This window comes from Rhinatrema bivittatum, chromosome 2 (genome assembly GCF_901001135.1).
Source record: "Rhinatrema bivittatum chromosome 2, aRhiBiv1.1, whole genome shotgun sequence".
NCBI classification, from domain to species: Eukaryota; Metazoa; Chordata; class Amphibia; order Gymnophiona; family Rhinatrematidae; genus Rhinatrema; species Rhinatrema bivittatum.
The window spans coordinates 599388086-599407286 of NC_042616.1; the positions used below are offsets into that span (position 1 = coordinate 599388086).

Below are 19201 nucleotides of genomic sequence, written 5' to 3' on the forward strand. Positions count from 1 at the left end.
AGGAGAAGCAGGGAAATGACTACATCCAAAACTAACAAGTTATTGATCAGCTTAAGCACACGATTTCACAGGGGGGGGGGGGGGCGCAACAGCCATACTTGGCACTGCGAAAAGCCTGAGAGGCTCTGTTTGTCTTTTTTTTTTTTTTTTTTTTTTAATGGAGAACACGTGAAAAGCAGGTGGCATGCACTTACCACGATAGGCCGCATCCAGTCCATGAGCAGCAACGGGGCAAAGATGCTCTTAAAGAACAGGAAGCAGCAGTTCTTGGAGCTCTGGACCACACCACTTCCATTGCTCTGAATTCTAACACAGCACAGGATGTCCAGCTTATTTTGCTGTAAAACAAAACCCAAATACAGGCTGTTAAAAATGCAGGGTATTACACAGTCAAAACTAACACATTTGGCTCTGTATAATTTGTGCTATTGCAACAATGAAGGATTACAGTTATTCCACACAATACTGTTAATGTCAAGAATTCCAAGATTTTAAAATTAAAAAAAAAGGGAGGCAAAAATCTGAACACAACTACAGACCTGACCTAAACCATCTAAAAGTTGTACAGGGCTTGCCAATGGACAACACTCCCATATAAACAAGAACAATGAAAAATTAATATTAAACAGTTAACATCTAATTTTAAGGAGAAATGGCTAGAGTACTTTGAAAAACAATTTGTGCTAATTAATTTGTCTGAAATCATATGAGGTGAACTTCCACAAGGGGCATCAATAATCACCAAGGTGGAAAGCTGCCCAAACAATATAATAAGTGAATATTTTTATTTAGAAAGAAAAAGTGTTTTGGATCGCATGTGCATTCAGCGAGACTCATGTGAAAAATCATCCCCCCCCCCCCCCTTATCCACTCAAGCCACACAATGTAAAATAGTCACTGTCCAAACACATGAGAAAAAGCATTCAACAAGATAGGATGTCTTAAAAAAAAAAAAAAAAAAAAAAAAAAAAGATCCCTTGGAAGTTTTAGTACAACCAAAAACATACCATGGAATGATAAAATCTCTTGTGTACACAAAGCCCCAGTTGCAAATGCTCAGCATTTTGAACTACTGGAACCTTCCAGGTTCAGGTCTGTCATAACCACATCTACTTTGATCTCAATATGAATTTGCTGTCCCCTGGACGGGGGAAATTACTCATGAGGGTCCAACATCTCTGTTCAGCTTGTCTGCCAGGATATATTCCTTTCTCACTAGGTAGGCAGCAATTATGCTTATCCCAAGAAAGACCACCCAATGGCTTCCAAAGCCTCTTTGCTTGTTCAAACACTGTCTAGTCAAGTGTTTACTACCCATTTCTTGCAAGCATGTATGATGTTCAGAATAATTCTTCTCAGGTAGTTAATATAAAAATATTTTCTCAGTCTCACAGGGGCCTTAGGTACAAAGTTCCTCCAAATGAATTCCTCATCACAAGATGGACATATCTATGGTCAGCACAATTTGATGGCCTAGAATTTGGAAGGAAAGTCTTACTGCAATAATGGAGAAAGAAAGTCATTAGGTCAGAGACACCAGCAGCTCATCCATGACCTGGATTATTTCTGTGTATGCTCTATGTGGCCTGAGCTATTGATACATCAACATCCATGGGAGATGACATTAGGCCTCATTATCTAAAATCATTTTTAAAATTGCCCCTCCAATGACTACGTATTATCTCCTCAATCATAATGAAAACATTACAAAGTCAAAAAAGCATAACACATCTAACTAGCTAAATCTGATGTCTGAATACTCATTTTCTAGCATGATGTAGCACCTTGCTGAGATGTTATTTCACTGAAGGCTTGTTGGAACGGCCAAGTATTTAGTCTTTTTTTTTTTTTTAATTCTTTACAGTGAAGAGAAATTCTAAGGTGCTCAGGCATGATGTTCCAAACTATTGGGCTTATCACAGATATTGCATGGCTCCATATTTCCCCCCAGATGTGCCGAGTACAATGTTTTTTGAGGGGTATATGTGCAGGGTGTATCTGGATTGCTGTTATTTGGTATATATATTGAGTTCGACATGGAACAGGGAGCCAGTGTAGCCTTGATAGAATAGGAGAAATATGAACAGAAAATACCAGAGCAGCAGAGTTCTGAAGCAGTTGCAGTGACTGGAGGGTACTGGTGAGTAAATCAAGAAGGGAATTGTAATAATCCATTCCTGAAAAGGAAAGACTGAAGTACCGTTCTGAAGTCTTCCAGCTCTATTAAAGGCTTTAAAACACCTCAGCATTTGCTGTTTTAATTAGGCTTTGAATATGTGTTTTCTTATTGAACCTGCTATCTAGGAGTACATCCAGATCATGTACATATGGAGATTGCGATTTTGTGTCCACTGAATTCAAAATGGGGCAGCTAGTCTAACACCATCTGTCTAGTCAAATAGATTATTTCAGTTTTGGAAATGTTTAAAGTTAATCTGTTACAGAATAACCATCTTTGTACTGCAGAAAGATAGCATTCCAAATACTTATACACACTTGCTATTGAGTGACTGATGGGATGAAGAACTGGATAGCATCGACATTTATGGAAATTCAATCCTAACCCACCTGCTAACTTACATAGGAAAGATAAATAGATATTTAAAAAAGTGAAGCCAACAGCGAAGAGTCCTGTGGAACCCCCATGTTATCCAATATCCAGTCTGAGGTGTTACTTCCAGTAAGACACAAACCATTAGCAATATTAAACACCTCCAGGCATGTAGGTGATATGTCTAGAAGTAGCTGGAAAAATAACTGTGGCACTATCCAGTCCATGCCTGAGGGTGTCCTTATTAAACCTAAACCAATGCACAGCTATTTTTTTCTAGATCTGCATTGGTTTAGGTTTAATAAGGAGTGGTCCTCCAAATAGTTGTTTGCTTTCTCTAAGACTTTAGCCAGAAACAGTAATGAGGATATTGGGTGGTAAATAACTAAAACATTAGGATCACAGGATTATTATTTATGGGTTTTTTTTTTTGGTTTTTTTTTAAAACAAGGGGCAAACTGATTCCTTTTTGATAGACTCTAGCATCAGGCCTTCATTAAGTAATAAATTTACAATCTTACAGGGTTCATTTATCAACTTGCATTATGGCATTTTTGCATGCGAAAAAACGCCTTAATGCATGCGAAAAGCACCATAACGCATGGTGTGGTGCTGATTTTTAAAGGGGAGTAGTTGGGGCAGAGTCAGGGGTGGGAATTTTGTAAAAATGGGCTGGCTTTGCACTTTGCGAAGCCATAACGCATGATATTGCACAGTTTTAACGCTGAAAATAACTATACCTTTTTCACTAGCCTTAAGCTGTGTGAGGTCATGTGATATGCCCATAATGCAAATTGCGATTTTTTTTGCAAATTCCATTTTGGGCATTTTTAGGCTGGGGAAGGGCCTGAGATGAGGAGAGCGAGAGACTCTGGGGTGGCACCATAGCAAGTAGCTATTTATGCTACTATAGTAGGCCCACCTAGTAACTCGAGGTGAGGTTTAGGGCCACTTTTTCCATGCAGAGAGAGACATACGACCAAAACCGTACAGTCTGGTGAAGATTTGATGTCCTTTGGTGTGAGTAAACTCAGACAATGAGATTTCTATAATATTCTGATACAAATATTTTGAAAACATTTGCAGGGATAAGCTTAAGAACACAGTGAGACTAGTTTAGTTTGATCATAACATGGAGCATGCTGCTTATCTGCCAACTCTGAATTATCTCCCCTGCTGAGGCCACATTGTCTTGGGCACTGATTAAGATAGGTCTTTGCCCAAATTATATCCAGCAGAGCCCCAATACATTTTAATTAATGCAATGAGGAGTGATGGGACTTAAACTGATCTCAAATTCTACTAGCTTGGGCACCTGGTCCTGATAAGCAATGATCTCTGTTTCTCTACCTGAGATTTGTACTTGATCAATCATTCATTCAGGAAGGGAAACACACTCCTAGCCTGTGAAGAGACACATTAATGATGCAATGCATTTAGTAAAAATTTAAGGAGCAGACATCAGGCCAAAAGGGGAAATGAAGTACTGCAAGTTGTGTGTGCCTACAACATCCCAGAGCAGGAAGTCAATGTGTTTACACCTGCTGAAGGGAAATAAGTGCCAAAAGCTGGTCAAGAAACAACATCTCTCCTTTTTGTTGATTAACCTGTTTTCTGTATATTCAGGCAGCAACCACACTACTTAATCCAAAATCAAGAAGACATTTTCTTCAGGACAACAAAAACCTTTAAATGGATCATGGGTCTAACAAAAACAAACATACAGTTCAGCAAAGCCGAAGCCTGCTATAATCAACATGGAGCAGTTAACACAAAAATGATAATTAAAACCTGAAACAGGGCCAAAAAACCCTATAGATTCTGAAGAACTAAAACAAAAAAATACAAAGCAAAACCAACATTTCTTTTTTATGCTGAAAAAGAGAGACCCCATATAAAATTAGCATGTCTGGAGTTGCTTATCCTTTCCCCTCCCCCCAAACAGAATCAAAACTGAGTGGCAGCAGTCGAGTATTGCAATCTTTCTAGGCAGGATTTCTCTCCAGGCAGTCCTCTGATATAGGTTATGTGACCCATAAATGCCTCTAGCTGAAGAGGCTCGTTATCTGAGAACACTGTTGCTTTTTACTGTTTGGTAACCAGCTGTAGGGAGACTACATGGCCTTCTGCAAGTAACTCAAGAGCATTTTTGGTAAACCAATTAAAACGCACTTAAAAACAAACAAAAAAAACCCAAAACAACCCACAACTCTTTGCCTCCTACAAATTAAGACGTATAATTCATTAACAGCTGCTTAAAAAGTCTTAAGGGCACAGCAGACATGCAAACTTTCAGAATAAGTCTAAGCAGCCAGATATTTATTACAGATTAGGGCCTAAAAATAATCTGGAGAGCTGTACTTGTTAAGGAGGGAGACGGGAAGAGATTAATGCTTGCAGTTCATGTACCTCTTGGCGTCTTGCATCCCATCCCAGAAGACTCACAAAGCAGGTAATCTGGAGAAGAAAGTCAATAAACACAGCCATCCCAGCAAAGAGGGAGAAGGTGCGGACAGCTGGCATGGAAGTCAGAGCCCCTGGAAAAGGAAAAAGAAGATTCAGAAGAGCAGCCATGTTGCCACACGGGCATTAAAAGCAGCAGCACGAGCTGCTAGATTTGTCAACATAACCACCTGTCTGCTGCTCTAATCTACTGCAGCTTTTTGCCCTTCAAATCCTCCTTGTAAATTCAAGGTACAAAATTTCTTTATGTTCATAATACTCTAGGTTTTTGGGTTTGTTTTTTTTTATATCCTAAGTTCATGCCACAAGACTAAACACTGACTCATCTGCAGGTGTCAACACTATTGTAGGCTATGTAAAACAGACACAGTCTCTTATGTACCTGTACAGCACTGCTGCGGCACTATAGAAATATTATTTAGCGATGGTACAGAGGTGGCCAACTCCAGTCCTCAAGAGCCACAAACAGACCAAATTTCCAGGATATCCACAATGAATATGCATGAGACAGATCTGCATGTACTACCTCCATTGTATGCAAACCTCTCATATGCATATTCGTTGTAGATCTCCTGAAAACCAGGCCCGTTTGTGGTTGTCTAGGACCGGAGATGGCCACCTTTGTAATAGTAGTTAAAGGAAAATTTGTTCTTACCTGCTAATTTTCGTTCCTGTAGTACCACGGATCAGTCCAGACAGTGGGTTGAGCCTCCTGTCCAGCAGATGGGAGACAGAGAAAAAACTGAAAGGGTATCCTATATCAGGACAGAGCCTAACCTACATACCTTCAGTATAAAATGTTATCAAAGCAGATAAATAAATATAAAGGTAAATATAACCAGCATAAGATCAAGCAAGCAACAAGTTTACAGAGTTTTGAATTGTTCAAATTATTAAAGAACCATGTTCATCTAGTAGATGCTTCTGGTGCCTTAAATTTATGAGAGGAAGCAGAGAGATCCAAGAAACTAAAGAAACACGTGAAAAGAGCTTCGAGCGGACAAAGTAGACAGTGCCCAGGAGTCCGGACTGATCCGTGGTACTACAGGAACGAAAATGAGCAGGTAAGAACCAATTTTCCTTTCCCTGTACGTACCCGGATCAGTCCAGACAGTGGGATGTACCAAAGCTTCCCTAAATAGGGTGGGATCGAGACAGTCCCACTCGAAGCACCTGCCTTCCAAAGGAGCCAAAAACTGGCGCCTGCACATCGAGGTGATAAGCAAAATTATGCAGAGACTTCCAAGTAGCTGCTCTGCAGATTTCCTGCAGAGAGACAGACTCTCCGCCCAAGAAGTAGCCTGTGAATGTAAAGAGTGGGCCTTTAAGCCCTCTGGAACCGTCCGGCCCCAACAGATATATGCCGACGCAATCGCCTCCGTCAGCCAGCGAACAATTGTAGCCTTAGAAGCCTTGTTTCCTCTATTTGGGCCACTCCATAAGACAAAGATGATCAGAGACCCAAAACTCGTTTGTAACCTGTAAGTAGCGCAGCAGTACTTGTTTTACATCAAGGCGCCGTAGGTCACCACCAGGCGCTTTCGCAACATCCTCAGAAGAAAAAGCAGGAAGTTCCACAGACTGATTGACGTGAAAGGAAGACACAACCTTCGGCAAGAATGATGGTACAGTCTTAAGGGAGACCCCTGAATCAGAAAAATGGAGAAAGGGTTCCCTACAAGACAACGCTTGGAGCTCTGACACCCTCCTGGCTGAGCAATACACATGAGAAAAACTGCTTAAGAGTTAGATCCTTAAGTGGCCTGCCTGAGGGGTTCAAAGGGTGCCTCGCACAGGACTCGAAGCACCAAGTTAAAGCTCCATGAGGGACAAGTAGGCCGGACCGGCAGATTCAAATGCTTGGCCCCCTTGAGGAATCTCAAGGGGGCCAAGCATCCTCATCCGGAGGAATCCGGATGAGTCACCACAGCGTAACCATCGATACTGCCTAAGAGGGGCCAGAGAGAGTGGAGACCTGTACCCGTAAGGAGTTGAGAGAGACCCTTGGAAAGGCCATTCTGGAGAAAAAAGGACTTAGGAGACCGGAGCTTTGGTGCAGACACTCCAGACTCAGCACACAAGGTCTCAAAAACTCTCCAAACCCGGACGTAAGCGAGAGAGGTAGAAGGCTTACGGGCTCGCAACAGGGTGGATATAACTTCATCTTTATATCATTTTTCTTTCTTAATCACCACCGTTCAAAAACCAGGCCGCTAGACAAAAGCGATCCGCCTGATCAAAAAATACTGGACCCTGCCGGAGAAGGTAAGGCAAATGGCCGAGGCGAAGAGGACCGCACATCACAAGGTTCACCAGATCCGCTACCATGGTCTGCGGGGCCACTCAGGTGCCACGAGAATGACGGGTCCCTGACGAAGTTCTATTCTTCTGAGAAATTTTCCTACCAGAGGCCAAGGAGGGAACACGTACAGGAGAACGTCCTGAGGCCAAGGAAGAACTAGGGCATCCACTCCTTCCGAGTAGTGCTCTAGTCTGCGGCTGAAGAATCTAGGAGCTTTTGCATTGTTCAGGGTAGCCATCAGGTCTAAGTGGGGGGGAACCCCACCTGTGTACGATCAGATCCATTGCTCTGTTGGACAACTCCCATTCTCTGGGGTCTAGACACTGACAACTGAGGAAATCGGCTTGAACATTCTCCTTCCCCGCAATGTGGGAAGCTGCCAAGCGATTCAGGTGATGCTCCGCCCAGGCAAACAGCTTGCTGGCTTCCAGAGCCACCAGGCGACTTCTGGTGCCCCCCTGCCGATTGATATAGGCTACTGTGGTGGCATTGTCCGAGAGCACCTGCACCACCTTGCGACGGATTAGAGGAAGGAAGACCTTGAGTGCCAGATGGACCGCTCGGGCCTCCAGGCGATTGATGTGCCAGTGGGATTGAACTGGGGACCAGTATCCCTACGTATACTGAGTTTGACACACTGCTCCCCAGCCTGAGAAGCTGGCGTCCATCGTAACAATGATCCATTGAGGAGTCTGTAGGTGGCTCTCGCTTGCTCACCTCCCTTTGGGAGGTGAGCAAGCGAGAGCCACCATTGCATGTGGTAGAGTCTGAGAGCGGTAGGGACGTCCGAAACTGTTCCGACACTGGTTTCCAGTGGGACGGCAAAGCTTTCTGTAATGGATACATATGTGCAAAAGCCCCAAGGAACCAGAAAGATAGTGGAGGCCATGGACCCCAGGACCTGAAGGTAATCCCAGGCCGTGGGAAGCGAGAGAGAAAATTGCGCACTTGATCCATAGGTTTGAGCACCCGAGCTTCTGGCAGGAACATCTTGCCGACCCGGGTTTTGAAGTGTGCTCCCAGGAATTCCAGGATCTGGGAGGGCTGGAGATTGCTCTTGGAAAAGTTGACTATCCACCTAAGGGAGGTTAGGAAAGCCAAGATCCTGTCGACCGCCAACCTGCAGAGAGTCTACAACTTGGTCTGAATGAGTCAATCATCCAGGTAAGGATGGACTAGGACTCAGTCCCGGCAGAGAGCGGCCGCCACCACCACCATGTCCTTGGTAAAAGCGCATGGCGCAGTGGCGAGGCCAAACGGGAGTGCCCGGACTGGATGTTTTGCCCCAGAATGTTGAACCGGAGATACTTCTAATAGTTGTGACGTACCGGTATGTGCAGATAAGCCTCCGTCAAGTCGAGTGAGGCCAGATATTCACTTGAGCAAACTGCCCATTATCACCACCCTCAGGGTCTCCATTCAAAAATGGGGAACCTTAAGGGCCCAGTTGATTCTCTTGAGATCCAAGATTGGACGGAAGGCATCGTCCTTTTTGGGCACTATGAAGTAGATGGAATACTAGCCAGATCCTTGTACCTCCACCGGGATTCTAGGAAGGCTTCCCTGAGAGGGTGAGAAAACTAACACGTAACAGTCTCGCACCACCTCCAGCACCCTACAGTTTGAGGTAATCTTGACCCACTCCTTGTAAAGCCAGACAATCTGCCTCCTACCACCTCTAAGGAGGAATGGGCCAAACTGACTTCATTAGGATGACTTTCTGCCCCTGGCCGATCTGCAGGAGCCTCGAAAAGACTGCTGCTTTCCACCTGCTGCAGAGGACTTGCCGGCATGGAACCTATGCGACTCCCGAAAATGGGAACACCTTCCGGGCGGAATTTTTATCCTCAGGCAAGCAGTTACCTTTGGACTCCCAAAGATTTCGTCAACTGGTCTAAATCCTCTCCAAAAAGGAGCCTTCCTTTGAAAGGGAGATCACACAGCTGCGCCTTGGACCACATAACCGCCAACCAATTCTGCAACCACAAAAGTCTGTGGGCTGCCACTGCCAAGATCATGCTTCTGGCTGAAGTGCACACTAAGTCATACATGGCATCTACAACATAAGCCACTCCAGCCTCCAAGCATGCAAACTGGAGATCCTCATCTTCTCCAGAAGAGGTTTGATCATGTGATCTTTGTACCCAACACAGGTACACCCTTTGCATCATGCTACCACAAATGGCGGCATGGAGACTCAAAGCAGAGACTGCGAACATCTGCTTCAACTGAATCTCCAACTTGCAGTCCTTCAGAGTGGCAGACCCTGCTACCACAATGGTTGACTTCTTAGTGACCGCCAAAAAACAGCTACATCCACCTTCAGTACTCAAAAGCTCCAAGGTCTCCTCCATCAGGGTAAAGCTTGGCCAAGGTGCGGTCCACCTTAAGCCCTGCTTCCAGAAAATCCCATTCCCAGTTCACCAGCTTGTGGATCTTCTTGGGCAAGGGGAAGTCACTAGGAGGGCCTCACAGCCCATCTAGGACCAAATTCACGCCCTTGTTTTCGGACTCCTGAGTCACCTTAATCTCCAATTCCTGCTACACCTGTGGAATAAGGGGGGCGCAATTCCTCCTCCTTGAATAAAAACGGACTACCCCTGGTTCATATCTCCTTCCGAGACCGGGCAATCTTCCTGATCTGGATCCTCTTTATTTGCCCTTGGATCCCCGTGTGGAGGCGCATCCGCGTCCATAACTGGATTGTCATCCAGCAGATCTGGGTCCTCCTGCAAATCAGTCACCCAACTCTCCAGGATCAGCTTCCGAACCTTCAAGACTCAGACGGCACAGCAGATCTCCAGAAGGCACCACCTTAGAACATTTAACGGATCACGGAATGGGTCTGTCACTAGAATGTTTAGACCCCCAACCCTTTCCTAGCCGGGAAAGCTTTGATGAGCAATAAAATTCTGGGGATAAATAGTCTGAATCGGGATCTGCAGTTCCCTGCTCCTGAGGACTATCCTCTGACTCCCCCCCTCCTCCTGCCCCCCCCCCCTGCACCACAGGGGACAGAGGAGTCGGCAAGTCCTCCACTTCTCCAGCTGCCTCCTGCCTGCAAACTCCTGCAGGACCGACTCCCCTGGGGCTGGCAGCCGCAGTTCCAGATGCACAGGGGGCCTTTCCCCCCCCCCCCCCCAAAGGCACCCCTGATGAAGACCCCTCGCCTCCTGCTGCACAGGCAGTGCAAAGGGAACAGCTTTAAGAAGTGTGAACCAAGCGCCATAGGCCTTACAAGCTGCCACACGAGGCTTCTGCGCCATGCTGCTCCTGGCACGCTACCGGCAGCTCACACAGACCAATGGTCACGTGATGCGCAGGAGAATGCTCGAAACAGGCCTGCTGCCATGCTCACTCCCAAAGCTTTGGAGAATCACTCGCACCCACTGTGGCGAAAACAACTGCCTCCAACCACACCTGCGGAATGGCAGGAACTATCGCCAGCAAATGGCACGCCCCGAAAAGCCTCTAAGACCTCCAGGTCCCCAGGGAACAGAGAGGAAGGGAATCCCAAGTCAGACCCTCCTAGAAAGCAGACAGCTCCCGCTGTCCTCTGCCTACACCATGCCGCGCTTGCTCCTGCTGCCGCTGTAATCAGTCAGGCAACACTTACGTTTGTTATAAAGGTGCAGGGGACTTCCCTACCAAGAAGGGAAATCCTCAGGAGGGGACCTCAAGTTCTGATGGAGCCAGTCCCTGGCTATCAGAACCCCCAGCCAACCAAGGCGAGCACCAACCAGCAGTTTCCAACCTCATTGGTCACCCCACTCCACCTGAGGGATGGTCCACAAAGGAGCCTGCACCAAACATCCAACTTCTCAAAACTCTTTGCTAGACAGCAGGTTTAGCGCCTGTACCATCTGTTGGAGACAGAAATACTGAGGGACTGCAGGTGGCAGTCTCAGTTAAGTAGCAGTGCCTCAAAGTTTGTCCTCTGCCTCCATCTGCTGGTAGGGATGCATAAACCCACTTGTCTGGACTGATCTGAATCTGTACTGGAACAGTACATTAGTATTCAAGTTTTGTGAAAAGCATATTGATGTGGGTCCAGTAAAGAGTGTTCCTCTAGATGATCATTCAGTTGTTCCAACCCTACTGTTTGTTTTTTGTTTGTTTTTAAAAATTTATTAATCGCTTAACACAACTGGCCTAAGCGATGTACATAATAACATACACAAAATTACAAAAAACATTTAACAAAGACTAAAATAAACAAATTAAATTAACATCAAATAAAACATTGTCACAATTTATATATGAAGTAAGATGGCAATACTTCATTACAATACATCTTAAATCTGGTAAATAGTACTCAATCAGTTAGATGTTATTAACTTCACTACTTATGTCTCAAGAATACAGATGAGAAAATCTAAATCAGTTAGATGGTAATCGCTTCATGGCTAGATCTCAAAAGCACGGGTAAGGAGAAAATCTTTATAAGCTGTTTTAAATTTCTTAAGATCATCTACAGATCTTAAGTCAAAAGATCTGTAGATGATCTACTGCTTAACTACTTCAGCCAAGAAGGGGAGGGAGGATACCAGTCAATAGTAGGGACTGAAGAAATCAAGGGTCAGCTTCTTTAATATAGGGCAAACAGAAGCCTGTTTTAATAACTTTGGTAGCACCCCTTCTTGCAAAGAGATTAATAATTTGAGTAAGTCACTACAATATAATCACACAAAAGCTTGAGTAGCCAAGTAGCGCAAGGATTAAGTGGACTAGATTTTTATTTTTTTTTTAAATAATGCTTCGGGTTTGTGAAGTGGAAATAGTATCAAATTCTTCCCACTTTTCAACAGAATCTAGGCACACCAAAAGGTTGTACGTTTTGACTGAACAGAAGAAACTGAGTTTCCCATAAAGCCTCACCTGAAAAATACTGAGGCAGTGTGCTATCAGAGAGCACTTCTCAAGCCAGTCTTGGAGCACTCCTTACCCAGTCTTGTGTTCTGGATATTCAATGAATATGCAGAGACAGATTTTTATGCAACGAAAGCAGTCTTGTAAAATCACTCTCCTGCATATTCATTGCAGCTATGCTGAAAACCAGATTGGGTAGGGGGTGCTTCAGGACCGCTTTGAGATGCTGTGTCTCCCCAAGCATCCCAGGAGCTTTTCCTACCTCTCCAACTTTCCCTAATACCTGAACACAAAGCTCCTGTTCACTAGCCAGAATAGTGCTTGTCCTGCGATCGGTGTTTCCTAGTTTGAAGAGAGCTGTGCAACCTGGAGGGACAAAAGTCTACCACTCACCTTATAAGCTTTACTCTCTTTCCCTGTGCTTAAACTGAACTTGCGTGTTCCTTGGGGTAGTGAGCAAGTCAAATATGCGATCTGTACAATGCTGTATATAAACATTTGTGCAATAAAGTCAGTTGCACAATATTCTTGATGACTATTTCTTGGTACATGGTAAGGAGTCCTCATGAACCAGCACTTGAATGTCTGTGTGCCTTCGTTCCTTGCATAATAAGTTATGAAACCCCTTGAATGCTGAAGTTCTTACAAATTACTTTTACATACCACTAGAGTTACATTTTTATTTATTTATTTTTTAAAGATAACATCACCTGCTTACTTTTTCTGGATTTTAAAGTTATTTCCTTTTCCAAACCGGAGTTCAAAGCAAGTCATTTTTCAAATTGCATTAGGGTGTTATTGCACACGGTAACGCCACAGTGCATGTGTTATTTATCGCATCGTGAGATGTGTATGCAAAATTTCTAAGTTTTAGTCAAAAGGGAGGAGTTTGACTGGAGTTTATGAAAATGAGGGGTGGTTAACATTGCATGCAATAGCATAACACACGTTATTGAACGTTTTAATGCAAGAAATAGCTACACCTTTTTTCCTGGCGTTATGCCTGAAACAAGATTTGTGATAAATATCACAACTCTCTTTTCCCGAAACGGGAGGAGGAGGAGAGAGGCTCTCTGGGAAGGCACACATACTAGTCAACTATTTATACCACTGTAGGAGGGTCAACTAGTAACTTGAGGTGAAGTTTTGGTGGTCTAGGGTTTGGGGGCAGTTTTACATGCACAGTCAGATACACAAACAGCACAGTATACATCAGTGAAGATTTGATGTGATTTGGATTGAGGAAAGGTTCACAAAGATGAGATTTCTACAGTGTACTCTCGCCCTAGCTTGATGGCAGCTGGTACAGCAGGATTTGAACGCTGGTTTTCCTGGCTCTCAGCCTAATGCTCTAATCACTAGGGTATTCCTCCACATTCTAAACCAGCAAGGATGATGCCAAGTGTCACACTTCAAGGCTGGGCCTGATTAATGCTCCTAGAAGGCCAATGCAGTACAACCTTCAAACCTCATTTTTCCCCCCTCCAAAAACCCACGTCTGAAAAACTTCCAATAGACATGAGTAATCAGGCTTTGTAATACAGAGTGCAGAGAGGGATTCAGGACTCATTACCTGGAATATCTGAAAGTCTGGAATGCCCTAGTGATTTGGATATATTAATCAGCCCAGGGTAGCAGAGACTCTGCCCACTGCTGCAGATAACCCAGATATCTTGTGGGTTTGGATTTTAAGCTATGATAACTTTCAACAAAGCTAATGTTTTCCTTGGGAGTAGTGTGCCAACGCTACTACAGCTGTCTCAAAGCATGAAGTGGATGAGCATTTACTGTGAAGCTTCCTGTGGACTGGACTTTAGAAATACTCTTCTACTGTAAATAAAGCAAGATCAGTTGGAAGCATGAAGTGGTTGCTGCATGAAAACATTCCTGGTCTGACTTCTCTCCAGTTTAGTCAGAATTATCCCATAAACAGGCCAATATTCAGAGAGCTGCCAAGAGACGTTATCCAGGTAAAGTTATGCATGTATGTAACTTTACCGGAAATTCGATGAGACTTACCTGGATAAGTCTGCCACTGAATAAACCCAGATAAACTTGTATGCATAATTTTACTTGGATAACGTTAGGACAGGTATTCTGACCAGACTCGCATGCGTAATTTTAGGCGGATACTGCTCAATATGCCCCCTTTCTGGAATGCCTCCAGCATCACCTCTATCTGGATAAATTCACACAGAATTTCTCTGCTCAGAGGGGAAAAATATTCAGATCTTGGCTGCTGTCCAAACTCCACAAGATAGTTAAGCAATGCCTTTGAATAACTGACAATGTTTCAACCCCATGTCCATGACAACACAACTCTAGAACCCCTGTCAGGGCTATAAGCTAAGCAAGGGTTACAAGCACTTCAGCACTGGTCCTACCGCACAGGTGCCTCCTGCATAGAAGAAACTCATATTCCTTTTGAATGCTTTGAGGAATTAAAGCAGTTACAGTGGTGATAAAACTTGACCAGAGAAGTGCATAAACAGGATGGTGAAGCATTTCTGTAAACCCTATTCTGTTTGATTTTAGATGAGATAACATATGAAAAATCCTTTCCTAACAAGAGCTGTGATTTTAGATGCATCCTTCAGTACCTGACTACTTAAAGCAGGAAAAAAGCAATTTAAAATTTGCATTAATTAGGAATATGGGGGAGGGGCAAGACAAAGATGAAGAGCACTTCCTTGCCATCGGTACTACACAGGACAAAAAAAAAAAAAATCCAAAACAAAGGTCCAAAGAAAATACTGCCCATGGCACTCTTTCCTCCTCCTCTGGGCATCAGTCTGCTACCACTGGAGATACCACATCTGGCATCTGTTTACAGCTTATGTATGTAATCAATTGGCTTCTCTCATTTCTCTTTATTAAATAAAAGAAACTCTGCCCCTTTCACGAAAGGACACCCAGGAATATAAATAATCTCTATCCGATGCCCCCCTTTCTCCTTAAGTGTAAATGTGTGCTAAGCTGGAAACACTGCTGCATTACACTCCTTTGGGGTAGGTCGTAAGATTCCTCAAAAGCACACCCTTTAACACTGTCCTGCTGAAAAGAAACACAAGAGCTCCTGATGCACACATACATGTATACAATACAGGCTGGAATTTTAAAATGTGACATATTGACTACCCACAAATAAGGTAGCCCCCAGATTCCTTCAGCCTTACATGGTGAAATTACTTCTTACCTGATCATTTCCTTTCCTTGAGTTCAGTCAGACCAGTCTAGGCAAGTGAGTTATGTTCACAGACCAGCAAATGGAAACCGATCGATATGCTCGCAAATGTCACTCCTTATATGCATCCGTGCTGACACCAGCCTACCGGTATTTCTTTAGCAAGCTGTAAACAACTTCAAACAAAATATAACACTCAATTTCTTTTATTAAACCACTGGACTTCCCAAACAAAGTGAAAGAAAGTTTCATAATATTCAGGAAAACACTTATTTCATCTTTTTCTTTATCTTTTCTTTTATTCTTTACAGAGCCTTCTCTGTATCGCAGAGAGTGAATAAAAAAAATACAAGTTAGCAACCCAGAGAGGGTCCTGGACTGGTCTGACTGGACTCAAGGAAAGGAAATCAGTTAAGTAGTAATTTCACCATCCTCTTCATCCAGACAAGTGAGATATACCGAAGGAACTCCTGAATAGGGCAGGATGCTGCCCAAGTCCCTTGCAAGGCCACCAAGGCAAAATGAGGCCTTTTCTCGGACCTAAACAGCAGAGCAGTAATGCTTAGAAAAAGGTATGCAATGAAGACCAAGTTAATGCCTTATCGATCGCCAAAGGAGATTCCCAGTCTCTCAAGGGAATGAATTTGTACCTGCTTAGGCAAGGGAATACTGGAATCCAGAGAGTCTGCGTTAATCATTTCTTTAATCCATCATGCCACTGAAGCCCTAGTTGCCACCTCACCTTTCTAAACTCCACTGTAAAGAATGAAAAGATGATCTGACTTTCTGAAAGCATTAGTAACCTTTAGATACCTTAAAAAGTCTGACATCTAAGGCTTGAAGAAGTTTGTACTCCTTGCAATCTGCTTGCTTGCTGAACAAAGGTAAAGAAATCGACTGATTTAAATGAAGTCTGAAACCACTTTCAGCAGAAAGGAAGGAACTATATGAATCCAGACCCTATCTTTGGTAATCAGTAAGAATGGTTCGCTGCAAGAAAGACCTTGCAACTCCAAAATCCTCCTAATGGAACAAACAGTGACTAGGAAGTCAGTCAAAGAAAGGAGCTTTGAAGTACAGACTGTGTTCCCAGCAAGGACAAAACCAAATTCAGGTTCCAAAATGGAAACCGGAATCTCAGTGGAGGCCCAATATGCTTACTGTATCTCAAGAAACATGAAGACAGTCTACCATGCGTATGCCCCCTATAGCAAGAGAGCTGCAGCCTGAACCTTTAAGACATTAGAGTCCTTTCTGCAGAATTCCAAGATCAATGGAACGAAAGCTTTCAGGGGGGGTACACTGACATCCGGAGCACACCAATCCTTAAAAAAACAAACACACTCCAGACTTGCATATAAGCTAAAGTGGACAATTTCTTAGCCTTCAAGAGTCACCACCATGGCTTGAGAATATCCTTTCATTATTAGAGTGTGCCCTCTCAAGGGCCAGGCCATAAGACAATCTGGATGTTCATGTAGAACCAGACCCTATGAAAGTAACGCCTTGTGTAACAGGAATCACAACTGTCACACATCAATGCATGATATCTGCATATTAAGTATGATGCAGCCAATCCAGAGCCTCTAAAGTCACCAGACCTAGATGCTCCACAATCTTTTGAAGTATTCTGCCTATCATGGGACAAAGAAGAAATATGCACAGGACTGCCTCCATTGGCCAGACCTGAACTAAGGCATAGATTCTGGCTGAAAAATCTGCAAACTATAGCATCCAGCAAGAATGCAAAGAAGTCCATCATTGGCAATCCACACCAGGCCACAAGTCAATTCAAGGCTATTTGAGAAAAAGAATATTTTCCTGGGTCAACCACACTGCTACTGAGGTAATCTGCTTGAATATATTGTCCACTCTGCTGTGTGTCACACCAACAAGGCCATCAAGTGAGAATTAAATCTATCTCCAACACCACCTAAGGACTTCTGATCCCTCCCAGATCTATGCTACAGCTGTGGCCTTGTTGAACACTATCCTGACCACATACCCATTAGCCAAGGTGCAAATTGCAGGAGAGCCAGTTGAAATCACACTGGCCTCCAACCAGTTGACAGACTTAACTCACTTCCTCGGGAGTACACTGTTTGAGCAAACAGCTCCAGAAAAAAAAAAAAAAAATGTGCCCCCAGCCTGTCAGACTGGCATCTGATGTCACCATCACCTAGGCTGAGGTATCTAGCTCAAGTCACCATTCCAAGTATTTGCAATGGTCATATTACAAACACTCTTGATTAAATTCCAACACCGGAAGACACCTGGAATAGGGATAGGGATTAAACCTTGCTAGCAAGGCTCAATGAAGAGGTCGCATGCGAGCCCTCACTCACGACACCAGATCCAGTGCCGCTGCCACTGACCCAAGAAGTGGAAGGACCACGCCAGTGGATTTCTGGCAGAGCAACATAAGATCTGGCAACCCAACTTCTGAATCCTTTTCTCCATTAATCAACACACACCCCTAAATAAACCTCCCTTCCTGCCTTCTCCCACTAAGACACCACCCTTTTCAGCTCACGCCCCACCGATGTAACCCCCCCAGCCTCCCTTTACTCGTCTCTCTCCCCGCCCCCCCACCCTCTTTAGAAGCCCCCTCCAGGTAGCCTCCCGAAGCCCCCACCTTAATCCTCATCCAATCCTACTTTCCCAACCAATATTATCTTATCCTATCAGAAATATTTATCTCCAAACCTAACACTAGTCACCTCATTGCTATGTAAATTGTTATAAATTACAAAATACCTCATTACGATGTAAGTCCGTATTTATATTATAAATGTTACTTTGAATGCTATTACTTTAATATCTTATAAATGTTAAAATATATACTCATCTCTTTAGTTCCTAGACAAGTTACCATGTTACAATGTAAAATAAGGCAGATCCTGCCCTATTCACTCAGTTATATGTAAACCGATGTGATATCTCGATCGAATGTCGGTATATAAAAGCAAATAAATAAATAAAATAAACCTATCATCGTATTGACTCATGTGCCAAGATATTCCAACATCTGAGGTGGCTGAAGGTTGCTCTTGGAGAAACTGACTATCCACCCTAATTCCTGCAAAAACTGCACCTCCCTCTGGGAGGCCAACATGCTTTCCTGAAGTGACTTCACCCTTACATCGACCAATTGTTCAGATAAGGACGGACCAAAATACCTTCCTTGCATAACGTTGCTACCACAATCATCATCATCACCTTTGAAAAGGTCTGTGAGGCAAATGCACAGTGCTGGGCCTGAAATTGAAAATGCCAACCCAGAACCACAAAATGAATAAGCGCTGATGATCCTTCCTTATAGCGATGTGAAAATAAGCCTCTGTTAAATCCAAGGAGGTCAAGAATTCGCCCCGTTGTACCATCATAATCACGGATCTTAAAGGTCTCTATCCTGAAATGAGACACCTTCAAAAACTCATTGACGCGTTTCAGATCCAGAATGGGATGGAAGAACTCTCTCTTCAGGACCACAAAGTAAACAGTATTATCTTAATTCTTCCTGATACCTTAGGAATGGGATTGCCACTTTCAAGCTGAGAAGTCTCCTTAAGAGTTGATGAAAGGTAGTTTCTGCTCACCTCAGATAAAACTGAGACAGCCGCCTGCCCATCTCTGGAACCAGCTCTAGAAGATCCAAAGCCTGAAGACCTGTCTTTACCTCTTAAGATGACAGGACTGGTACATGGAAAATGTTTTAGACCTCTGACCAGAAGAGCTTAGTCCTTGTCTGAACTTCCTGGAGTCCCAAAACCTACTGTGGGATGAAAAATTTCAGGATGGAGCCTTTGCACGCCAGAGTCGTTCCCCCCCC

At 43.8% G+C, this 19201-nt stretch overlaps 1 protein-coding gene across 2 annotated transcripts in view; it reads right to left on the reverse strand.

Moving 5' to 3' along the window:
• The window catches only part of NPC1 (NPC intracellular cholesterol transporter 1), a 108582-nt gene that overhangs the window by 25377 nt on the left and 64004 nt on the right, over positions 1-19201 (reverse strand). For both annotated transcript variants that reach the window (XR_003854783.1, XM_029591131.1), the window contains exons 15-16: positions 4961-5088; positions 195-338 (exon numbers count right to left, since the gene is read on the reverse strand). Coding sequence is in view for 1 of the 2 variants with exons in the window: in XM_029591131.1 (XP_029446991.1) it covers positions 195-338; positions 4961-5088 (272 nt within the window). In the remaining variant the exon portion in view is untranslated. The remainder of the gene's footprint in view (positions 1-194; positions 339-4960; positions 5089-19201) is intronic.